Source organism: Xenopus laevis, chromosome 8S (assembly GCF_017654675.1).
Source record: "Xenopus laevis strain J_2021 chromosome 8S, Xenopus_laevis_v10.1, whole genome shotgun sequence".
In the NCBI taxonomy this organism is placed as follows: domain Eukaryota; kingdom Metazoa; phylum Chordata; class Amphibia; order Anura; family Pipidae; genus Xenopus; species Xenopus laevis.
In genome coordinates, this window is record NC_054386.1 from 80,681,854 (window position 1) to 80,700,164 (window position 18,311).

At 38.2% G+C, this 18,311-nt stretch overlaps 1 protein-coding gene across 7 annotated transcripts in view; it reads left to right on the forward strand.

Moving 5' to 3' along the window:
* LOC108700220 (collagen alpha-2(XI) chain) overlaps positions 1–18,311 on the forward strand; it is an 89,129-nt gene that overhangs the window by 17,776 nt on the left and 53,042 nt on the right. Inside the window, exons 2-13 of one of the 7 annotated variants that reach the window (XM_018233206.2) lie at positions 2,208–2,375; positions 2,456–2,666; positions 2,870–3,032; positions 4,405–4,533; positions 7,891–8,004; positions 9,697–9,906; positions 10,821–10,970; positions 11,462–11,650; positions 12,826–12,885; positions 13,823–13,864; positions 16,576–16,638; positions 16,733–16,807. In XM_018233206.2, coding sequence (XP_018088695.1) covers positions 2,208–2,375; positions 2,456–2,666; positions 2,870–3,032; positions 4,405–4,533; positions 7,891–8,004; positions 9,697–9,906; positions 10,821–10,970; positions 11,462–11,650; positions 12,826–12,885; positions 13,823–13,864; positions 16,576–16,638; positions 16,733–16,807 — 1,574 coding nt within the window. The remainder of the gene's footprint in view (positions 1–2,207; positions 2,376–2,455; positions 2,667–2,869; positions 3,033–4,404; positions 4,534–7,890; positions 8,005–9,696; positions 9,907–10,820; positions 10,971–11,461; positions 11,651–12,825; positions 12,886–13,822; positions 13,865–16,575; positions 16,639–16,732; positions 16,808–18,311) is intronic. The other 6 variants (XM_018233208.2, XM_018233207.2, XM_041575221.1 and 3 more) reach the window with 6 other exon arrangements.

The window sequence follows — 18,311 nt, forward strand, 5'->3', positions numbered from 1 at the left end:
TCTGACCACCACTTATCATGCATGCTCTCTGCTGCTGAATTTAGCCTGGGGATGTTAATCTGCAGAAAAAACATCTGCCTCTGCACTCATCATAATCTCTACTCCTCCCCATACAGTAGACACATTGCAGTGGAGCCAAATAATGTTCTCAAGCCCACAGGTGGTTATTTCTGACCCAGCTTTTGGATGGCTGGCTAATATTGGGAGAATGCCTTACTGCATGGATTTACTACATATACTATATATATATATATATATATATATATATATATATATATATATATATATATATATATATATATATATATATATATGATACTGCATTTGAGAGACTGAATTGTGTTTTTTTAGCTTCAATCTAAGCATTGTTTTTATTATAAACTGAATCTTGGTGTCCTCTTCATGGAAAGAGATAGTCACTAGCACGGTGCTTCTGCCTGATTTCTGTACAGTTTTTCTGTACAGGCTAGACACTGAAATCTGGTACGAGCCATGTTTATAGGATCTAGGTGAAGGAAGAAGGCTGACTGCAGTAGCTTTAAGGAGTAACTTTCAGAGTGGCAGTTGGAGAACAGAGGCAAAGATTAGTGATTGGCGAATTTGCGGCGAAATAAATTCGCGAAACGAGCGCGAAAATTCGCTGGTAAAAATTTGCCTGCATCAAAAAAACAAAGTCGCTGTGAACGGACGCCGGCGTCAAAAACTAGACGCCGGCGCCACTTCGCAAATTTTTCACCAATTTTCGCGGCAAATTCGGCGCAAATTCACCCATCACTAGCAAAGATAACAGAATGCTCAGCAAAAGAACAGAAATTAAAGTTTATCTGCAGCTTGACGAAGAAAGTATTGTAAGAAATAAAGCAGAACATAACAAAACAGTAGAAAGCAGAGAGGGAATGCAACGCTCGGAAGAAATAGACGTGCTAGAGTAAAAAGTAGTAGTAAATTGAAAATACACAAGTAAAGCAACAATAAGCCATACAGTGCCATTCAGGATATTGCATACATATCATAGTTGTATTACTGCCTGGTCAGGGCAGATCTAGACTTTTTTCTCAAGTCATATGGGGTATTGTCAGATTTCTGAGGACATATAAGTTTATAACTGTGCAGATTTGTGTAGGCAGACGGGTGTATGCTAAATGCTGCTAGATGAATATAGCAGAAGTTGCTGGCATTTAAACTGGGAAATATTTAAAGCTGCCAGTTTCCATTTTCTCAGAACTTTGGCTTCCAGACACCTGCACAGCCCTGCTTAGCTCTAAAATTGCCTGTGTGCTCAGCAGTAGTGCAGCTCTCAGACTTGGGGGTCTATTTATCATGCCATGTAAACCATTAGAGAAAAACATCAATGGTGATGTTGCCCATAGCAACTAATCAGCAGTTAGATTTCAATAGTCACCTACAAGTTAGAAAATTAAAAAACAAAAGCAAAGATCTGATTGGTTGCTATGGACAACTGTTTTGCACAGCATGATGCACAGGCCCCTTCAAAATGTTCCTCAGTCTTGTTTGGCCATGGTTTCCACTAAAATTGGATTTTTTATGCTACTAAATTAATTATTTGGGCTTGAAACTAACCTCCTTTGATAAGTAATACACAATAAGTTAATAAACTGAATGGAAGTTGAAGAATTGCTTTTTGGGACCTTCCCTAAACCTCCAAATCCCCTAATTTGTTTAAAACCCCTAATTCTAACTAGGCCCCCTGCTCTTAATGTTTATTGGGTCCTACTTGCCACCAGTTCTGGCTCTTAGAGAACCTTATAATATTAAGTATTCAAACCAATCCATAGTGTAGTACTATCTGTGTTCTGGGTCTTACTTTGTACCCTGCACCGGACAGAGGAACATCCATTATAATTATGTCAGGTATAGTGTCCTGTAGCAGAACACAGGAATTATAGTTCTGCAGAATGGTGCAGGCCTCAAATTATTACAACAAAAACTGAAAACTGAGGGTAAGGTCTCTACAAGATCATTTATGAGAAGTCCCATAAGTAGGGCTGGGAGTTATGTAATAACAGTCACATAGTTTGCATCATCTAGTAATCCATAGCAGGTAGCATTTGCTCACCTATCAGAAACTTCTGATTTTGGTTGACTATTCCAGGTGCACACTTTGGATCTTTTGTTACATTACCCAGTAAATCCACTTGCATCACTGTTCTTGTTCACTTAATAGTTTATTTCATTGTCTTCCTCAGCTGATCCCATAGATGTACTGAAAGGACTACAGCTCCACCTGCACCCTGAAGGTGTGAAGAAGACCACTGGCCTGTGCACGGCCCGTCGGTCAGGTACTGGTGCAGATGTGGCCTTCAGGATATCCAAACAGGCTCAGATCAGTGCTCCCACAAGGCAGCTCTTCCCAGGTTTGTATCAAACTCTTTTGATGATAAAGGAAGCAGGGCAGGGGCACTTGCGTACAGGACTGAACATTTTCACCTTGTAGGTAAATTCCCTGAGGACTTTTCAATCATGGCGCTGGTTCGGGCTAAGAATGGATTGCAATCATTCCTCCTTTCCATATACAATGAACAAGGAGTCCAGCAACTAGGGATAGAACTGGGGAGCTCCCCAGTATTCCTCTACGAGGACCAAAGTGGAAAGCCAGCGCCTGAGGATTACCCCATATTCAGGGGCATCAATTTGGCGGATGGAAAGTCAGTATACACTGTTCTTTTATTCTTTTGCTGCTTTGTGTGTGTGCACACTTCTTCTCTTTTGTGTTCCTTGTGTTCCATTCCTGTGCCTGCAAATCCTAATCACACCTTCTTTCATTTCTCTCATGCTATTATTTTAGATTCAGTGTACATTTCTTATTTTATATCCTTCTAACTCTGTATTTGTATCCCTTTCTTCCCAGGTGGCATCGCATTGCTCTAAGTGTACAAAAGAAATCGGTGACCTTAATATTGGACTGCAAAAAGAAAATTACCCAGAAGCTTCCACGTGGAAACAAGCCCATTGTTGACACTAAAGGGATCACGGTATTTGGAACACGCATCCTTGATGAGGAATCATTTGAGGTAAGAAGTCTGCAATGCTTACCACTTATCACCACTAGAGGTCAGAATCATACAGTTAGATCGCAGTGGTATGATATGTCTCTCAAGTGGTGGTGATACATTTCAATATGAGAGCAGTACCTTTTTTTTCCTCTCCTCTCACTCTTTTGTTCACAAAAAGAATAAATATAAATACATACTTGTCTTTCAATGTTATTCCAGAAAGCAATTCACTTCTATAGTCAGTTTTTGTCTCCCTTTGTCGAAGAGAAAGCCCCTTTTATCCACTTTTTTTTGGGAGGGGGTGCATCACTACAGATTTATTCGCAGCAGTATAAAATAAAAATTATGATATGATACTAGGTAATACTGAGATAATAGCTGACTGCTCTCATTCACAAATCCTTCTCACAAAGACCACTGACAGTGCAGACTACTTAACTGCCAAAGTAATTAATTAAGTAGTTTATTCATCACTATTCTTGTGAATATATCCAAATAATCTGCATTATTGCTGGGTGCTTCTTGCCCTTGTTGTCGGGCTCTCCCTCTTTATACCTTGTAATGTAAATAAAATATACAATCAAATTAGAATACTCCATGTTACCCAGGGCTTACCAACTTGGGGACTTTATATGAACAGTATTCTGCTGACGCAACGTCTGTATGTGATTTAGAATATGCCACTGGTAACTCCATTAAAAGCATGCACTTCCTGCAACGGTTATATTCTCAGTTTTTGTAGAAAGTGGATAAGTCAATAACACCCCCATATTAAAGACATTGCTTACCTTCAAAGGAGAGGGCCTGGGTAGAAATATAAGTAATAAAAAAATAATAACATTGTAGTCATATTAGCAATAGTATCAATAGTGCCACCCTCTGAAATTTGCTGCCCTAGGCCCAGGCCTTTGTGGACTGCCCACAAGTCCGGGCATTATGTGACATTATCGGCCAGATATCGATCGGGGAAGCCCGTCGGATGGCCCCACACACGGGCCAATAAGCAGACGACTCAGTCTGTCGGCAACTTTTATCAGCCCGTGTATGGGGGCCTTTAGAACATTAGAAATCATGATGAAATAATGACCTGACTGAAACTGATCTAGGCTCTCCAAGTTATCACAGATTCTTGTGCATATTCATTCTTCTTATAATGTTTATATACAGTACTATCTTATGTGTCATCTACTGACAAATAGTGCTGAGCCTTCTGTACTTCAACATGTATGTATGTATGAATAACAGTTTCTCTATTATAGAACTGTCAGTGCTGTATATGTACAGTTTATATGGTATATCATATCTGTGTATTTTGTTAATTGATAATGTCAAATCACCAAATGATAATAGTGCAGTGTTATATAAGTAACATTTTGAATGTCTTTTTCAGGGTGACATTCAACAACTTCTTATAGCATCAAATGCCCAGGCCGCCTATGATTACTGTGAACATTACAGCCCAGACTGTGATTCCCTCCCAAATGCACCACAAGCTCAAGATCCTAATGCAAAAGTGGATGTAAGTATTGGAAATAGAGAGGTCGGCAGAAATCCTTTTGCGCTTTATAGACAATATTTACCCAGCAGGCCCAAATATTTGTAGTAGGAACACTGAGGCCCAGCTTCTGTTTCTACCTGGAAATCTATTGCCCATGCTGACTGCATTCTCTATTTTCCAGTTTAAACCCACAAAATTATTACTTAAAAACCCAGCTGTTTAATGCTTAGTGATGTGCATCTGTATGATAAAGGCCATACAAGATGATAGAAAGGCGCCAATGAAAATGGTAAAACTGCGCCATCACTTCTTTTAGATTTGAGACGATCCATATTACACGTATGGGACCTGTTACTTAGAATGCTCGGGACCTGGGGCTTTCCGGATACGAGATCTTTCCATAATTTGGATCTTTATGCCTTATAGGAAAACTATACCCCCAAAATGCTTAAGCAACAGATAGTTTATATCAAATTAAGTTACATATTAAAGAATCTTACCAAACTGGAATATATATTTAAGTAAATCTTGCCCTTTTACATCTCTTGCCTTCAACCACCATTTCGTGATGGTCTGTGTGCTGCCTCAGAGATCACCTGACCAGAAATACTACAAATCATGGCTCATGTGACCTAACAAGTATGGTTTGGTTTGTTTTGTTTGTGTGCACTGTGAATCATACGATCCCAGGGGGCGGCCCTTATTTTTCTATTTATGATTACCCAATGGCACATACTACTAAAAAGTATATTATTATGAAAATGGTTTATTTACATGAAGCAGGATTTTACACATGAGCTGTTTAATGCAATATCTTTTTATAGAGACCTACATTGATTGAGGGGTATAGTTTTCCTTTAAGTCTACTAGAAAATCATGTAAAGATTAAATAAACCCAATAGGCTGATTTTGCTTCCAATAAGGATTAATTATATCTGAGTTCGGATCAATACAAGGTATTGTTTTATTATTACAGAGAAAAAGGAAATCATTTTTAAATATTTTTTGGATAAAATAGAGTCTATGAGACATGGGCTTTCAGTAATTCGGCACATTCTGGATAACGGATCCCATACCTGTATCAATGACACTTTATTTATTACATAATATTTGTTTTGTGGGAATTAAGAGGGGACCTAAATGAAAATTCAGCTTTTCTTTTCCTAAAACACTTCATGAATTTTGTATTACTAGAAGGCCGTACTGCCCCCAACCTCCACTTTATTTTGTATAAATTGTATTTGTATAAAGGAAGGAGATCATAGAAATATAGTGTCCCAAGTGTCAGCATTTCCTCTCAGCAACTTATTGTATGATGTTGATAAATATACTGTATTTAAGGCAACCAATATTACCCAACCTGGTAATGATTGCCACTCTGCTGCCGCTAATTTTTAACCCTTCAAAGGCTTCCCAACTTCATCTTCACATTACAACTTGCTACAACTACTACCATTGAGATTGAGAACGATTTGCTCAGCAGCCATCTTTCAAAAGCATTGTGAAGGAATGGGAGCTCTTGTTTTCTGATGGTGTATCATGTTATCTTGAAATATTCTGCTGGATCTTTATACTAATGAACAACATAAAAAAAGATAGGCCAATATGCTTATTACTTCCCTCAATATGAGGGACTGATATTTATGATAATCTTGAGGGATGTGAGTGCCGGTGTGTTGTTGAATGTAGGGGTTGTAGCAAGTTACCAGAACACAATTACAAATGTTGGAGAGTTTCAGTTACAATAGCTTGAGTTTGCAACTATTTGGATAATACTATATAATTTGTTACTAGAAGGCAAGGGCTTCTTCTGCATTATTTATAATAGATTTTCCCTGGCCTTTGAAAAACGTGTTGTTACAAATTGAAATATATAGTATATAAAGCATCAAGTGGAGGAAGGCATAAAGGCAGTAGCGAATGTCCAGAATTTGTAGTTGATTATTACTACTAACTCCAAGCATAGCAAATAGAACAGAGATGAACACATACTACCCATGTGGTGTCTATATAGTATAGTAACCTTAACAACCAATCAGCTGTTTGTTTAAATTCTCCCTGCTGATTGGCATATTGCCTGTGCAACATAAGAAAAATTTGGATTTGTGGCAGTTGTTATGACAATATTTTGTGTATGAACAATTTGTTGGCCTTCAAAGTGAGGTTTAAATGCAAAAAAAACCTCTGCAATTGAAACTGAACTGAAATTGAATGGAAAACACCCATCATCTCTAGTCAATCATTTAGGGTAGTGACACACAGGGAGTTTTGTCACCCCCATTTACTTGCAGATGGAAAAACAGTGTTAGTGTTGCACTAAATACTGTACTTTGGTAGGGATTACACTGACATAATCCCAATATACTGTAGCAGCAATGGAAATGTATTTTGGGGGGTCGGCGGCAAAATGTTGCTTGCTTCCTTGCCCTATGAGATCACTGTTTCATCATGCAAAAATATGTAAATTGTAAGAAAAATCACAGATTCAGCTAACCCCAAGTCATAAGGAATACTGATCCAGTCCTTGATTTTTATTCTTCTTCACACTTAATGGTTTTTGAAAATTATAGGCAAAATTGCATGCACATGTGCAAAAATGAAAATAAAAAAAGACACGATTGATGCAATTATTTGCTCACAATACTATTCCCAAAGCCACTTGCTCCTACGCTCCCATAATATTCAACAACATCTGCCGTATCCATCTAGATGACTTTACTATGTTGCATGAATAATACACAGTCTACGGTATGGTAGGGGGGATGCAAAAGTGCCTCTCCTTACCTGCACCTTATAAATACAGCTCTGCTATATGCAGGCAGTTTTACATTCATGGGACAGATGCAGGTATTTGTGCTCCATTTTGGAGTACAAAGATATATAGCTATTATTCAGGGAAGGTGTAAATGTGCAAAACACGTGGCTGTTTGCATCCTGATCTGCACTTTGTAAATGTTGCGTAAGGTCTCAAAAATTCTCAAACTGGATCATTATCACTCCTATGATTTGAGGTTAGTTAACATCTGTAAAAGAATGGCAACGAATTGCAACAGGAATCTTGTGATCAACTTGAGGCCCTGCAGGTGAAAGCGGAAAGCGGAAGGTTGCTTTGGGGTCCTCAGGAAGGGGCTTATAGTTGACAAGTTGGAAATCCCTGTTTCTGCTTATATGGATCTGTTTTATCTGGTGGGGTAAAATTTCTTCCAACAGAGGTTCTTTATGGTAAATATCTAAAACAAAAATGTATCAGAGAACATGAGCATCCCATGCCTTTCTGTCTTTTTCGCCTGTTAGCAATCCACAATCTCCTAAAAATTCTCAATAACATATTTCTCCTCTCCCTGTACCTATTTTGCTCTGCTCTCCTGCCGCTTATAGTATGCAGAGGAAGAGGTGGAGTATTACGAGTATCCATACTATTATGACAATAAAGAGGAAGGGACGCCTGCCCCACCCACTGTGAGAGCCCTTGAAGAGGGTGTAGAGGAGCAGGTAACCAGTGGATGTGTCATTGTATCCATCCTGGGTGTCGTGTCTCACTCCATCTCATTCCATCCAGCGCCTGTAAATGTAAACTATTGTGTTGTCCAACAAGGAAAGAGGTTTACGGGAAAATCAGAGCACCTCTTTATAGCTACACACTAAACTTTCCAGTCCGGGAACAACAAAAGTGATGCATCATGTGGCATTAGTCTGTGACCTTATTATCTCCTCATGTTACATTTTTTAGCACTTTGCTTATCTGGGTACTTACTACTCCTTGTGCATGAAATATTTTACATTTTTTAGGTACATTAGGGAACTCCAGTAGACATTCCTAAAATAATACAATAGGGACCAAGTCATTTGCTTCTTACTTGATTGGTTATTCTGGTGCAGGTTTCTCTCCCTATTTTAAATATCGCCCTATTTAGGGTAAGGCCACACGAGTAGACTCGGGGAGATTTTGTCGCCTGGCGACTAATCGCCTCAGCGTTTTTCCCCATAGGCTACAATGAAAAGTCGCCTGCGCTAATGCACACGCAGCGATGCGTTTTCAATAGTTGCCCAAAGTTGCCTCAGTGAGGCAATTTCAGGCGACTATAGAAAACGCATCGCATAAGCTGTTTCAGAAATTCCTATTGATTTAAATAGAAACTTGCGAAGTGTTTTTCACATGACTTTTCATTTTTTTCTTTGATAAATTTTGACTAATCAAGGTTTTTAACAATTGATTAGTCAAAAAAAAAAGGCAAGTTTGAATTTTGATTATCTTGCCCCCTAGAAACCGATTTATCCATTTTTGAGTTAAAGGGGAAAAAAACCCAGAATAGTCGTTGACTTTTTTGTGAGTAGGTTTGTGATTGAATTTCATCACTTATCACTTAAAATATTGATGAAACTTTCCCTTATAATGTAAACCAATAAAGAAAAATCTGAGATAATAGCAAAGATATAAAAAGTTCCTGAGAAATGTAATGATCACGTTTGCAGTGAAGTTGTTGAGGTGAGGCTGAAGAACTGTTAAATTGATGAAGATTGTTAAAAAAAACACATTATTTATCTCAATCTCTATCCTTATTTGTGAATACTGTCTGCTGTTTTTGTAAATATTACTCTCCATGGGCTAATGTTCTTTTTTTCCCTTCTGATGTCATAGCATAGTTCTCTCTTCTAGCCTTACTTTTTCCCTTCTCCTCTTGGATATACTGAAGTTTCACTACCAATCCACAAAAGCAAAGTTTTAAAGAACTGTACATAACAAAGGAACGGTTACTTGTCCAGATGTAATAACCACGTAACACGGCCCATTTAAGGCATTACAAGATTCTACATCTGATTTTTTCTATGTACCCAAGTATGTTACCAAGCAGTTTCTTAAGATGAATATTTCCATGCAGAGCTTATATTCATATACATGTATTCAATAGTTTAGATTTCAGAAAAGAGATTTGGAAGCTCCCATCACTTTAGAGATGAATATAAGAGCTGATGAGAAATCCCCATCCTTCCTTGTTGGGCATCACTTTGTTCCTGCATCTACGAAGGTTACTAAGTCCATCACATGTCTTATTCATGCGTGTTTCTTTCTTTCTCTCTCCAATTCATTGTTTGTCTGTGTGCCACCTCGTACGTGTACTTCATATTCACTACCCCAAAATCCCCATATTCCCCATTCTGCCAAACTGTTCTGGCCACTGACAGAAAAACAAAGCTAAAAACCACAAGCAGCCAACCAAGCCGAAGCCAAAGGTGCCTCCTCCTGCCAAGAGTGTCAGCAAGGTGAAAAACGGAGCAGCGGGCAAGGCCCCTGCCAAACGCAACACCCCAGTGAAAAATAATGTGGGCAAGGCCCAACCCAAGAAAAACTTCGCTGGCGCCAAGAGGAGGAACTTGGGGAATGGTTACCAGCAGGTAGAGAAAAAAGTATGCAGATCCCATAAATGAGATCTGACATACCTGACTTGCCCCAATCCCATACTGTTCAATATATTTTTTTGGCTTCCCTTTATAAGAGGGGAGACAGCAAACAAAAAAGGATTTATTATCTGTATGAATCCTGTAATGTGTATACTTAGCGGTATTCTGCTTTACTGCTCCTTGCTTGGAGCTCATTCACCTGTGTCCCTGAAAAACAAGAGATCACTGAAGGCAAACTGAACTATATGTGTCACCCTTAAATAGTGGTTCAACCCTTTTTAAGATCATTGAGTATAGCTAAATTCACATTCATGTTGTTATTGCTAGTTGTCTACAGAATTGGCCTTAATACGTTTTATTTTGACAGAAACTATAGAAATAAAGCTGCAACCAAACAATTTCTGCTTGCTAGAGAGAGTAGTAGAAATCCATGGTTTGATAAAAGCAAGTCAAATCATTTTACCATGTCCCCCCACAAATTACTAAAAGTTATTTTTGGTTCGGTGTCACATATTTGTCTTCTTGCCTCAGATGTTTCCCTTGTTTTGCTGTGTAACAGTTTTACAGTGAGTGAATGAAAAAGCCTATCCCATCATCATAGGGACAATTCAGTCAGGATTCATTATCAGCCCTCTCCTCTCTTCTGTGCCTCACTGGGGTGATAATGACCATTCTGTGTGAATTTATGATGGAGCAAATAAATTTCTCCTTCAGCACGAGGAGAGAAATGATATTATAACACACTAATGCTTGAAATGTTTTTTTCTCCATGTCTTTTATTTTTCTGCTTCTTCCCTACATTTTATCCTTTATCCTATTTTCAATTTCACTTCTCTCCTTTCCTTTAATACATCAATGCTATGTCTTCACTATTTCTACTATACAATACGCCTCGCCCTATCCCCAAGGACCCGTCTCTTACCCCTGATTTCACTGAGACCCCTGAGCCCACCATGTCAGAAAAGGAACTTGATTACACTGCCCCTCCTTTGGAAGAGGAGGAAATGTATGGGGGCTTGGAGGAAAAGGCCACACAGGATGTCTCACCCACCCCCCAGGTATTCATAATTCCCTCGGTCAAGGTTGCATAATACAATGATACAAAAATTCTCCTGGCGATTCTTCCACTTTGTTTTTTCGAAAAAGGATTATTTACCTTTTTAATCATAAAATACTATAATTATAAAACACATTTTTATCCTGGATAGCACATTAAATATTGATTATTATATTAATACCAAAAGAATATAAGCCTATCAGTACATTATTTTTCCTGCCTAGTAAATCAGTGGCACCTAAGTGTTGCATTGCCCAGTAATAAAACTTCTCCAGCAAAATCCAGTTGGGAGTTCAGAGACTTAACCTGTTCGGAACTCCTTCTCGTATTTGCTGTACATAAGGAACCACAATTGTCTTATAGGTATTACATTGTTTTTTTATGCCACCTCCTGTTTACACCTCTACTTTTGGAGTTTTATTGTATTTCCCACTTCATCCTTCCCCTCTGCACCCATCTTTATTCTTTCCTCATCTCCTCCCATCACGAAAGACAAAAGAACAGGAACCTTCAGTGGTTGCCAAGGGCAGTGATTCCTTCACAGAGGAGTATATGACTGGGGAGGAGGACAATCCGCCAGGAGGACTGGACTATGAATATGTATACAAGGATTACACAGAGGGCTCGGAGACCACACACCTGGGTCCTGTTCTCTCAGCAGAGACCCCTGAAAGTGGAGGTGTAAGTTCATTGGTTCAGAGTCCTTGTAAATTAACCAAGAATGAGAAGCATCTTTACACAACTTGCACGTTTCCTAAAATTCAACCATCCCTATTTTTCAGTGTGTTCCTGTGTGATGCCATTTCCTTTGTGGCAGTGTCATTCCCTGTTCCACTAATGCCACCTTCTCATCATATTTTATTTACTTGTGTGATCTCTTTTTGCACATTATTATTTTCTTTTGTGTTGTCTTTTTTGTCGTCATTTGTGTTGCTTACTATCGACTTCTATTATTTTGTTCTCTCCCTTCTTTAATGTCATTTTCTTCTCGTAATGTTTAAATCTAAACCTTTGTTTTCTCACGACCTTCTCTGTACTGCTTTCATGCCTTAATTCCTTACTCGCTGCCTTTAATTCACAAATGTGGTTGATTTTCACCTTGATATCATGTTCTAATGTGTGATGTCAAAAGAAGTTCAATCCAAACTGAACCTTGCAAGGCCAAGGAAGCTATTTCCTCTGATTATTATATGACTATTTATGATCCATTCTGACTTCAGCATATGTGATCATAGAAATCACTATGGGGAATTTGATGATGTGACTGTAATCCAATAATATTGTTGCTTGAGCATATCCCTGCTGCCGCTAAAAACACATTATAATGGTACTTTTTCTCTCATTACTTTTCCTCTAATGGAGAGAATAAATAGCCTGTAGTGTAACATATATCATCTTAAGAATCACCAAAGAGTTCCATGACTCAAGGCTGCAGACCAAAAGCTTTTTTAGGGAACTCAGAAGTGATTTCATATCATGATATTTTACAACAGGAGTACATAGGTTTCAGTAAATCATGGGACACAAATGATATCACTACTCACAGGAGTAACAGAGTATCATTTAACATATATTTCGCAGGTTATTCATGTATTTAGACACTCATCTACAGCACAAGAGACACTGTTTACATACTGAAGTCACGTATGACTTAACAGCGTTAAGCAAAAAGGTGACTCCTACGCACAAGTATAAATGCAGAAAGGTACTGAAGGAAATTTAAAGAATGTTCTAACCATATAGAGCAGTGATGACTTTATAATTTGCTGTATGATAAAAGTGAGTTAACAAAAATCTGCGGAACTCAGTGATACTAAATAACTGCGTATTTGTGGTTATATGTGTGCTACCCTCAGGCTTTCAGTGGACCCCGTGGGATCAAAGGAGATAAAGGAGAGTCAGCTCTCTTGGAGTCAGTAAGTAATTGTTTTCAGTAAAAATCAAATTGACAAATGTTGTTGTATATATCCAGCACTAATAATAAGTTTACCTTTTCCCATTTGAATGAAACCAAATTAGTGATTTTGCAGTAGCTGTATAATTAGTCTTGGGGGCTGATTTATTCATTTTAAAATAAAGTGATTGGGTCTATTGATATCAGGGCCAGATTTACATAGCGGGTGACCCTAGGCCCACTGCTATTCGTCACCCCTCCCCTTTATTCATTCAAATTTTCATCGTCGGGACCAGGGGGATTGGCGCACTGGAAATTTAAAAAATGATTGTGTCTCCTGCGCATCTCGAGTTTTTTGAACCAATGTGGGTGTAGTTGGGCAGCATGCCCCCCTTAAAATCCTGCCGTCCTAGGCCCGGGCCTTGGTGGCCTTTCCACAAATCCGGCCTGATTGATAATAAAAAATTGTGTTTTTTTATTACAAATGCATTTTTTATAATTGGTTTCAATTCATTTTCCACCCTCATTTTTTTTTGCACAATTGCATTTTTTGAAGAAAATCTGCATTTTTTGAAGAAAAGGTTTGAGTAGTTACAGAAATGGGATGAGCAAAATGTGCAACCTACATGAATGCTAAATGTAAAAATAAAAGATGCAGAACCTGTAGGGGATTGGTTTTATACCTTTGTAGCACTGATATGATATCTGAAACTGATATCAGTATTAGTATTTAGGCCGTAGTCACATGATTGGTGCATTATTAACGGATGGATTTAATCATCTACTTTTTGTAAGCTGCTGAAAGCAGAATTGTTTTAAAAAACTAATATTCGTGATGATGATTTCTGAATTTATGTTTTATAATAAATACAAGCTTTAGAGTGCTCATCCAGGTGCTTTTCATCCAGTATAGAAGAAGCCTCTACAGTGGTTGATGTCCTTCTTTTAATCTCTTCCAGGGCATGTTGGTTGAAGGACCCCCTGGATCAGAAGGCCCTGCGGTATGTATAATCCTATAATCCTTCTTTACCCCTGCTCCCATAGATGTGAATGAAACTATTTTTGTCTTCATTTCCATTGTTAAACAAATGGACTATTAGCCTATACAAGGCAGCTTAATAAATAAACCTTATGTCCTTTAATAAATATAACAATGTTTTAAACTTAAAGGGAGAACTAAAGCCCTACAGTGAACACTAGGGATGCTCCGAATCCACTAATTTGGATTCGGCCAAACCCCGAATCCTTTTTAAAAGATTCAGCCAAACCAAATTTGCATATGCAATTTACGGGTGGGAAGGGGACAACGTTTTTTACTTCCTTGTTTTGTGACAAATAAATCACGAGATTTCCCTCCCGCCCCTAATTTGCACATGCAAATTAGGATTTAGATTCAGTTCAGCCGGGCAGAGGGATTCGGCCGAATCCTGCTGAAAAAGGCCGAATCCTGGCCGAATCCTGAACCGAATCCTGGGTTCTGTGCATCCCTAATGAACACAGCTTGAAATGTATAAATAATCAAACACCAACTACAGGATATTCCAATATATTATAGCAATAATACGTTGTGCAACAAGGTCCTCTAGTGGCTAAAATAGGTAATATAAATATTTAACATATACTCCTATGCTCATTTGAGTGCTGGGTAAGCCTGAAAAGCGATACGCTATTTAATACGGAGTTAATATGAATTTGCAAGGAGGATATTTAACAAAACTATTTTTTTTTCTCATATTTTACCAGAAACAAACTTTACCCATCTATGAACTTGGCTAATTTACTAATAATTAAAAATTGGATCAAAAAAAAAAAACTTGAACTAAATACCTCAAATTTTTTGAGTTCATAGGCTTAAAAACATTGAATACCTTGAGTTTATCAAGTTTTTGAGGGAAAACCAGTGTCAAACACTGCAAAACACCCTAAATCGTGAAGGCCAAAAACATCTTCAAGTTTTGAGTTTTTTTTTGCTTAATAAATACGAGACATTCGAGGTTTAGAAAATATAATTTAAATTTGTACGTTTTTGTACGTCATGGCAGAAATTCAAACCTTGACAAATCAGCAAACGAGCATAACCACAATATCTCCCTATCCTATTTAATGTGCAATGGCACCGCATGCTCAGTCTGCTCTTGATGCTGCCAATCTACTGAGCGTAAGGTATGACAAAACATAGAAAGTGAATTTATATGTGTCACGTGTTTGAGGCAATACTACTCTGGACCGCAAGTTTAATAAAATTTGCTCCCATCAGTTTAATAGTTCATCTAGCCTGTCAGATAAATTTTACATCTGGCCTATTTCATATAAGTGACTTGCAATGAAGTACTTACAGTAGACACAATAGGACCATTGTTTTCTTCGGGCAAGCCATGCAGTCTATTTGTTGTATCACAGACTGAGAGTGGGCAAGATCAGAATAAAGTGGGTGAGAGATGTAGTACTGTATGTGGTATTGCATTTGGTAGTTAAGCAGAGTGAGGGAAGGATTCTCTAAATAAGTGGTTTTAAGAGATTTGTTGAAAGCAGAAAGGTTGGGAGAAAGTTGGACAGACTGTGGGAGAGCATTCCAGAGGAGGGGTGCAGCCCTTGCAAAGTCTTGAATGCGAGCATGTGAGGAGGTAATGAAAGAACAGTTGAGGAGCAGGTCAGTAGAGGAGCGTAGTAAGCGATTGGGTGAGTATATAGAGATGAGGTCAGAGATGTAGGGAGGGGCAGTGTTAAGAACTGCTTTGAATATCAGGGTCATTAATTTGAACTTTATTCTGCAAGGTAGTGGAAGCCAGTATAGGGATTGGCAGAGTTGCATGGCAAAGGAGGAGCGGTTGCTGAGGTGTATAAGCCTGGCGGCAGTATTGATTATGGACTGGAGAGGTGACAGTCTCTGGAAGAGAAGGCCAATTAAAAGAGAGTTACATTAGTTTAGACGTGATATGACGAGAGAGTGAATAAGAACTTATGCATGCATGGTGGGCAGGGGCTTTACCTTTTCCCAGATTTAAGACAATTTTTTTCCTCCCTAGAAAAACGTATAATGGTGTTGTACTGTAATAAAAAGTTTGGATTCATACATATTATGCAGCTAAACTAATCACCAGTCTGCCGTGCAGCATATGGATTTTACAACTTTCAAAAATACCTTCCATTTTACTAGTATCAGAAAATCTACCGCATGGTTAAGCCGTTTGTTCCTAAACCTAGCCCAAATAGCTAGGGAGCTGAAAGTAAACCTAAAACTTCATGGATTGTTAATGCTGTACCTTTGGGATAAGATATAGTACAAAGTAGTAAAAAGCTGAATGTTTTTGGACTATAGTTACCCTTTAATACTCTTAAATAAGAATAGCTTACAAAAGAATTATATTCATTTTTGAAGTATACCTTAATTCCTACTGGAAGCGTAACAGTTCTAATTTGACAGCTGCTTTAGGAGCCCTTTTGCCATTGAGCAGGCATAAAGTACATTACTTCCTATATGTAATGCATCTGTACAAAATGCTGGCCTTCCTATATATTTATCTTTTTTTCCCTATTAATAACATTAATAATAATAATAATTAGTTATAATTAATAATAAAATACCGGCCAGATGGCAACCCTAGGTACAGGTGAATATGGAATGGACTGCTATACCTGTGGCACCAATACACAGTAAGGAATAATGCTTTATACAGGTATACAATTATAACAGGTTTTTTTTCATTCAAAGGGTCTGCCTGGACCTCCTGGGAGACAAGGACATCCTGGACCAGTTGGAGATCCTGGAGAGAGAGTGAGGATTCTATTACAGCCATTGCAACAGCAACCTTTGTACAGAGTTCTGTTTTACCTGATTTCTTCAATGTTTTCATTTACTTATTTAACAGGGTCCCCCGGGAAGAGCAGGTCTTTCTGGAGCCAATGGATTGCCAGGACAACCCGGCAGCTCTGTCATGCTTCCTGTAAGTGTCTCTGAATGGTATATATATATATATATATATATATATATATATATATATATATATATATATATATATATATATATATATATATATATATATATATATATATATACAGTATCTACCTGGTGTTATACAATGCGGTCTTGAGCACCTAAAGTATTTGTGATATAAACTTTGTTGTAGCAGAATATGGATGTATCTAACAAGGAGAGTTTACTTTTATATTACTTTTAATATTTTTAGTATGTAAGTAATCTTGCAGATGGTCTTAATATTGTTATGGGTTCTGACTTTTTTATTATTGGCCTTTCTATTCTGGCTCTCTTCATTATGAAAAATAAAATGATTTCTTGTTTTTGTTGTCAGCACCAAGCCAGTCAGAAAGGGAATAGATTGTAAGGCTCAGTTATTAAGGGGTCATTTACAAATGTGTACAAAGGGAGAAATTCTCAATTCTCTGCACTTGGCATACTGCAATCTTGCTCCATTTTGGAACACAGAAACTTATGTCTGCCCCATTAAACAGCACTTCCTGTGTTTATTGGTGATGTTTACATGAGGAGTGGATAGGAGGGTGTTCTACCTACTGCCCCATTATCCGTCACCTAACTTAAATGTCTTTTTCGAGATGCAAGTTAGGTTGCACACTGTTCTGCATCTCTTCTAGCTTCCCTCCCTTCTGTCACAAGCCTGTGAAGGGGCTGAGAATTGTGAAGTTGCTTGGAGGGAACCTAGTCACCACCACTCATCTAAGGAGGAAGACAGAATTGAAATTTACATTTGTGGAGATTTTTTAAAAAAAATATTGTTACCCCAAGACCTATGCAAGAGACTAATGAGGGGTCATTTACTAACTGCAGGGTAAGGTGCAAAGTACAAAAAAACACAGTCTTGCACTTTTTTGAATTACTACAGCTTTCTTTACCTCAAAATAGAGCTGGCATTCAGCAGTGCTGTATTCATGAGGTGTGGGCACCACCATTCTTGCCGGTTGCCGGTAACACAGACCATAACTAGTGCAACATTCACATGCAGAAGTTAGGGAGCTTCAGCTGGGACAGGCTGCAACAGAGCCGTGTACTTACTACCAGCCCTATGCCTTGCGCCTGCTGGTATTGCACTCTGCCCCTAGAACAGGATTTTCAGACTGTCCCTAGGTGCAGAGCAAGTGTTTTAGTAAATTACCCCTATTATTTCTTTGTCGTGTACTTACTATTTTGTCATAATTAAAACTTTTAGATTATAAGGGGAAATTTACCTCCTATTAAAATGTAAAAGACCAAGTCACCTTGGAGTTGCATGACCTTTATAAAGAAACTTGGCCTGTGGCCTCATGCTTTTATTTGGTCATGGAAAATAGCTAAATTACACTTGGGGCAACATTAAACTCTATACTGAGCCATCATGTTGTTTCATAGTGACTCTTGGACTGGTATATGTAAAAGGACTGTGATTTGTTGTCGAAGGAGATCCTATAATATTATAAAGAGGAATTGACCTATAG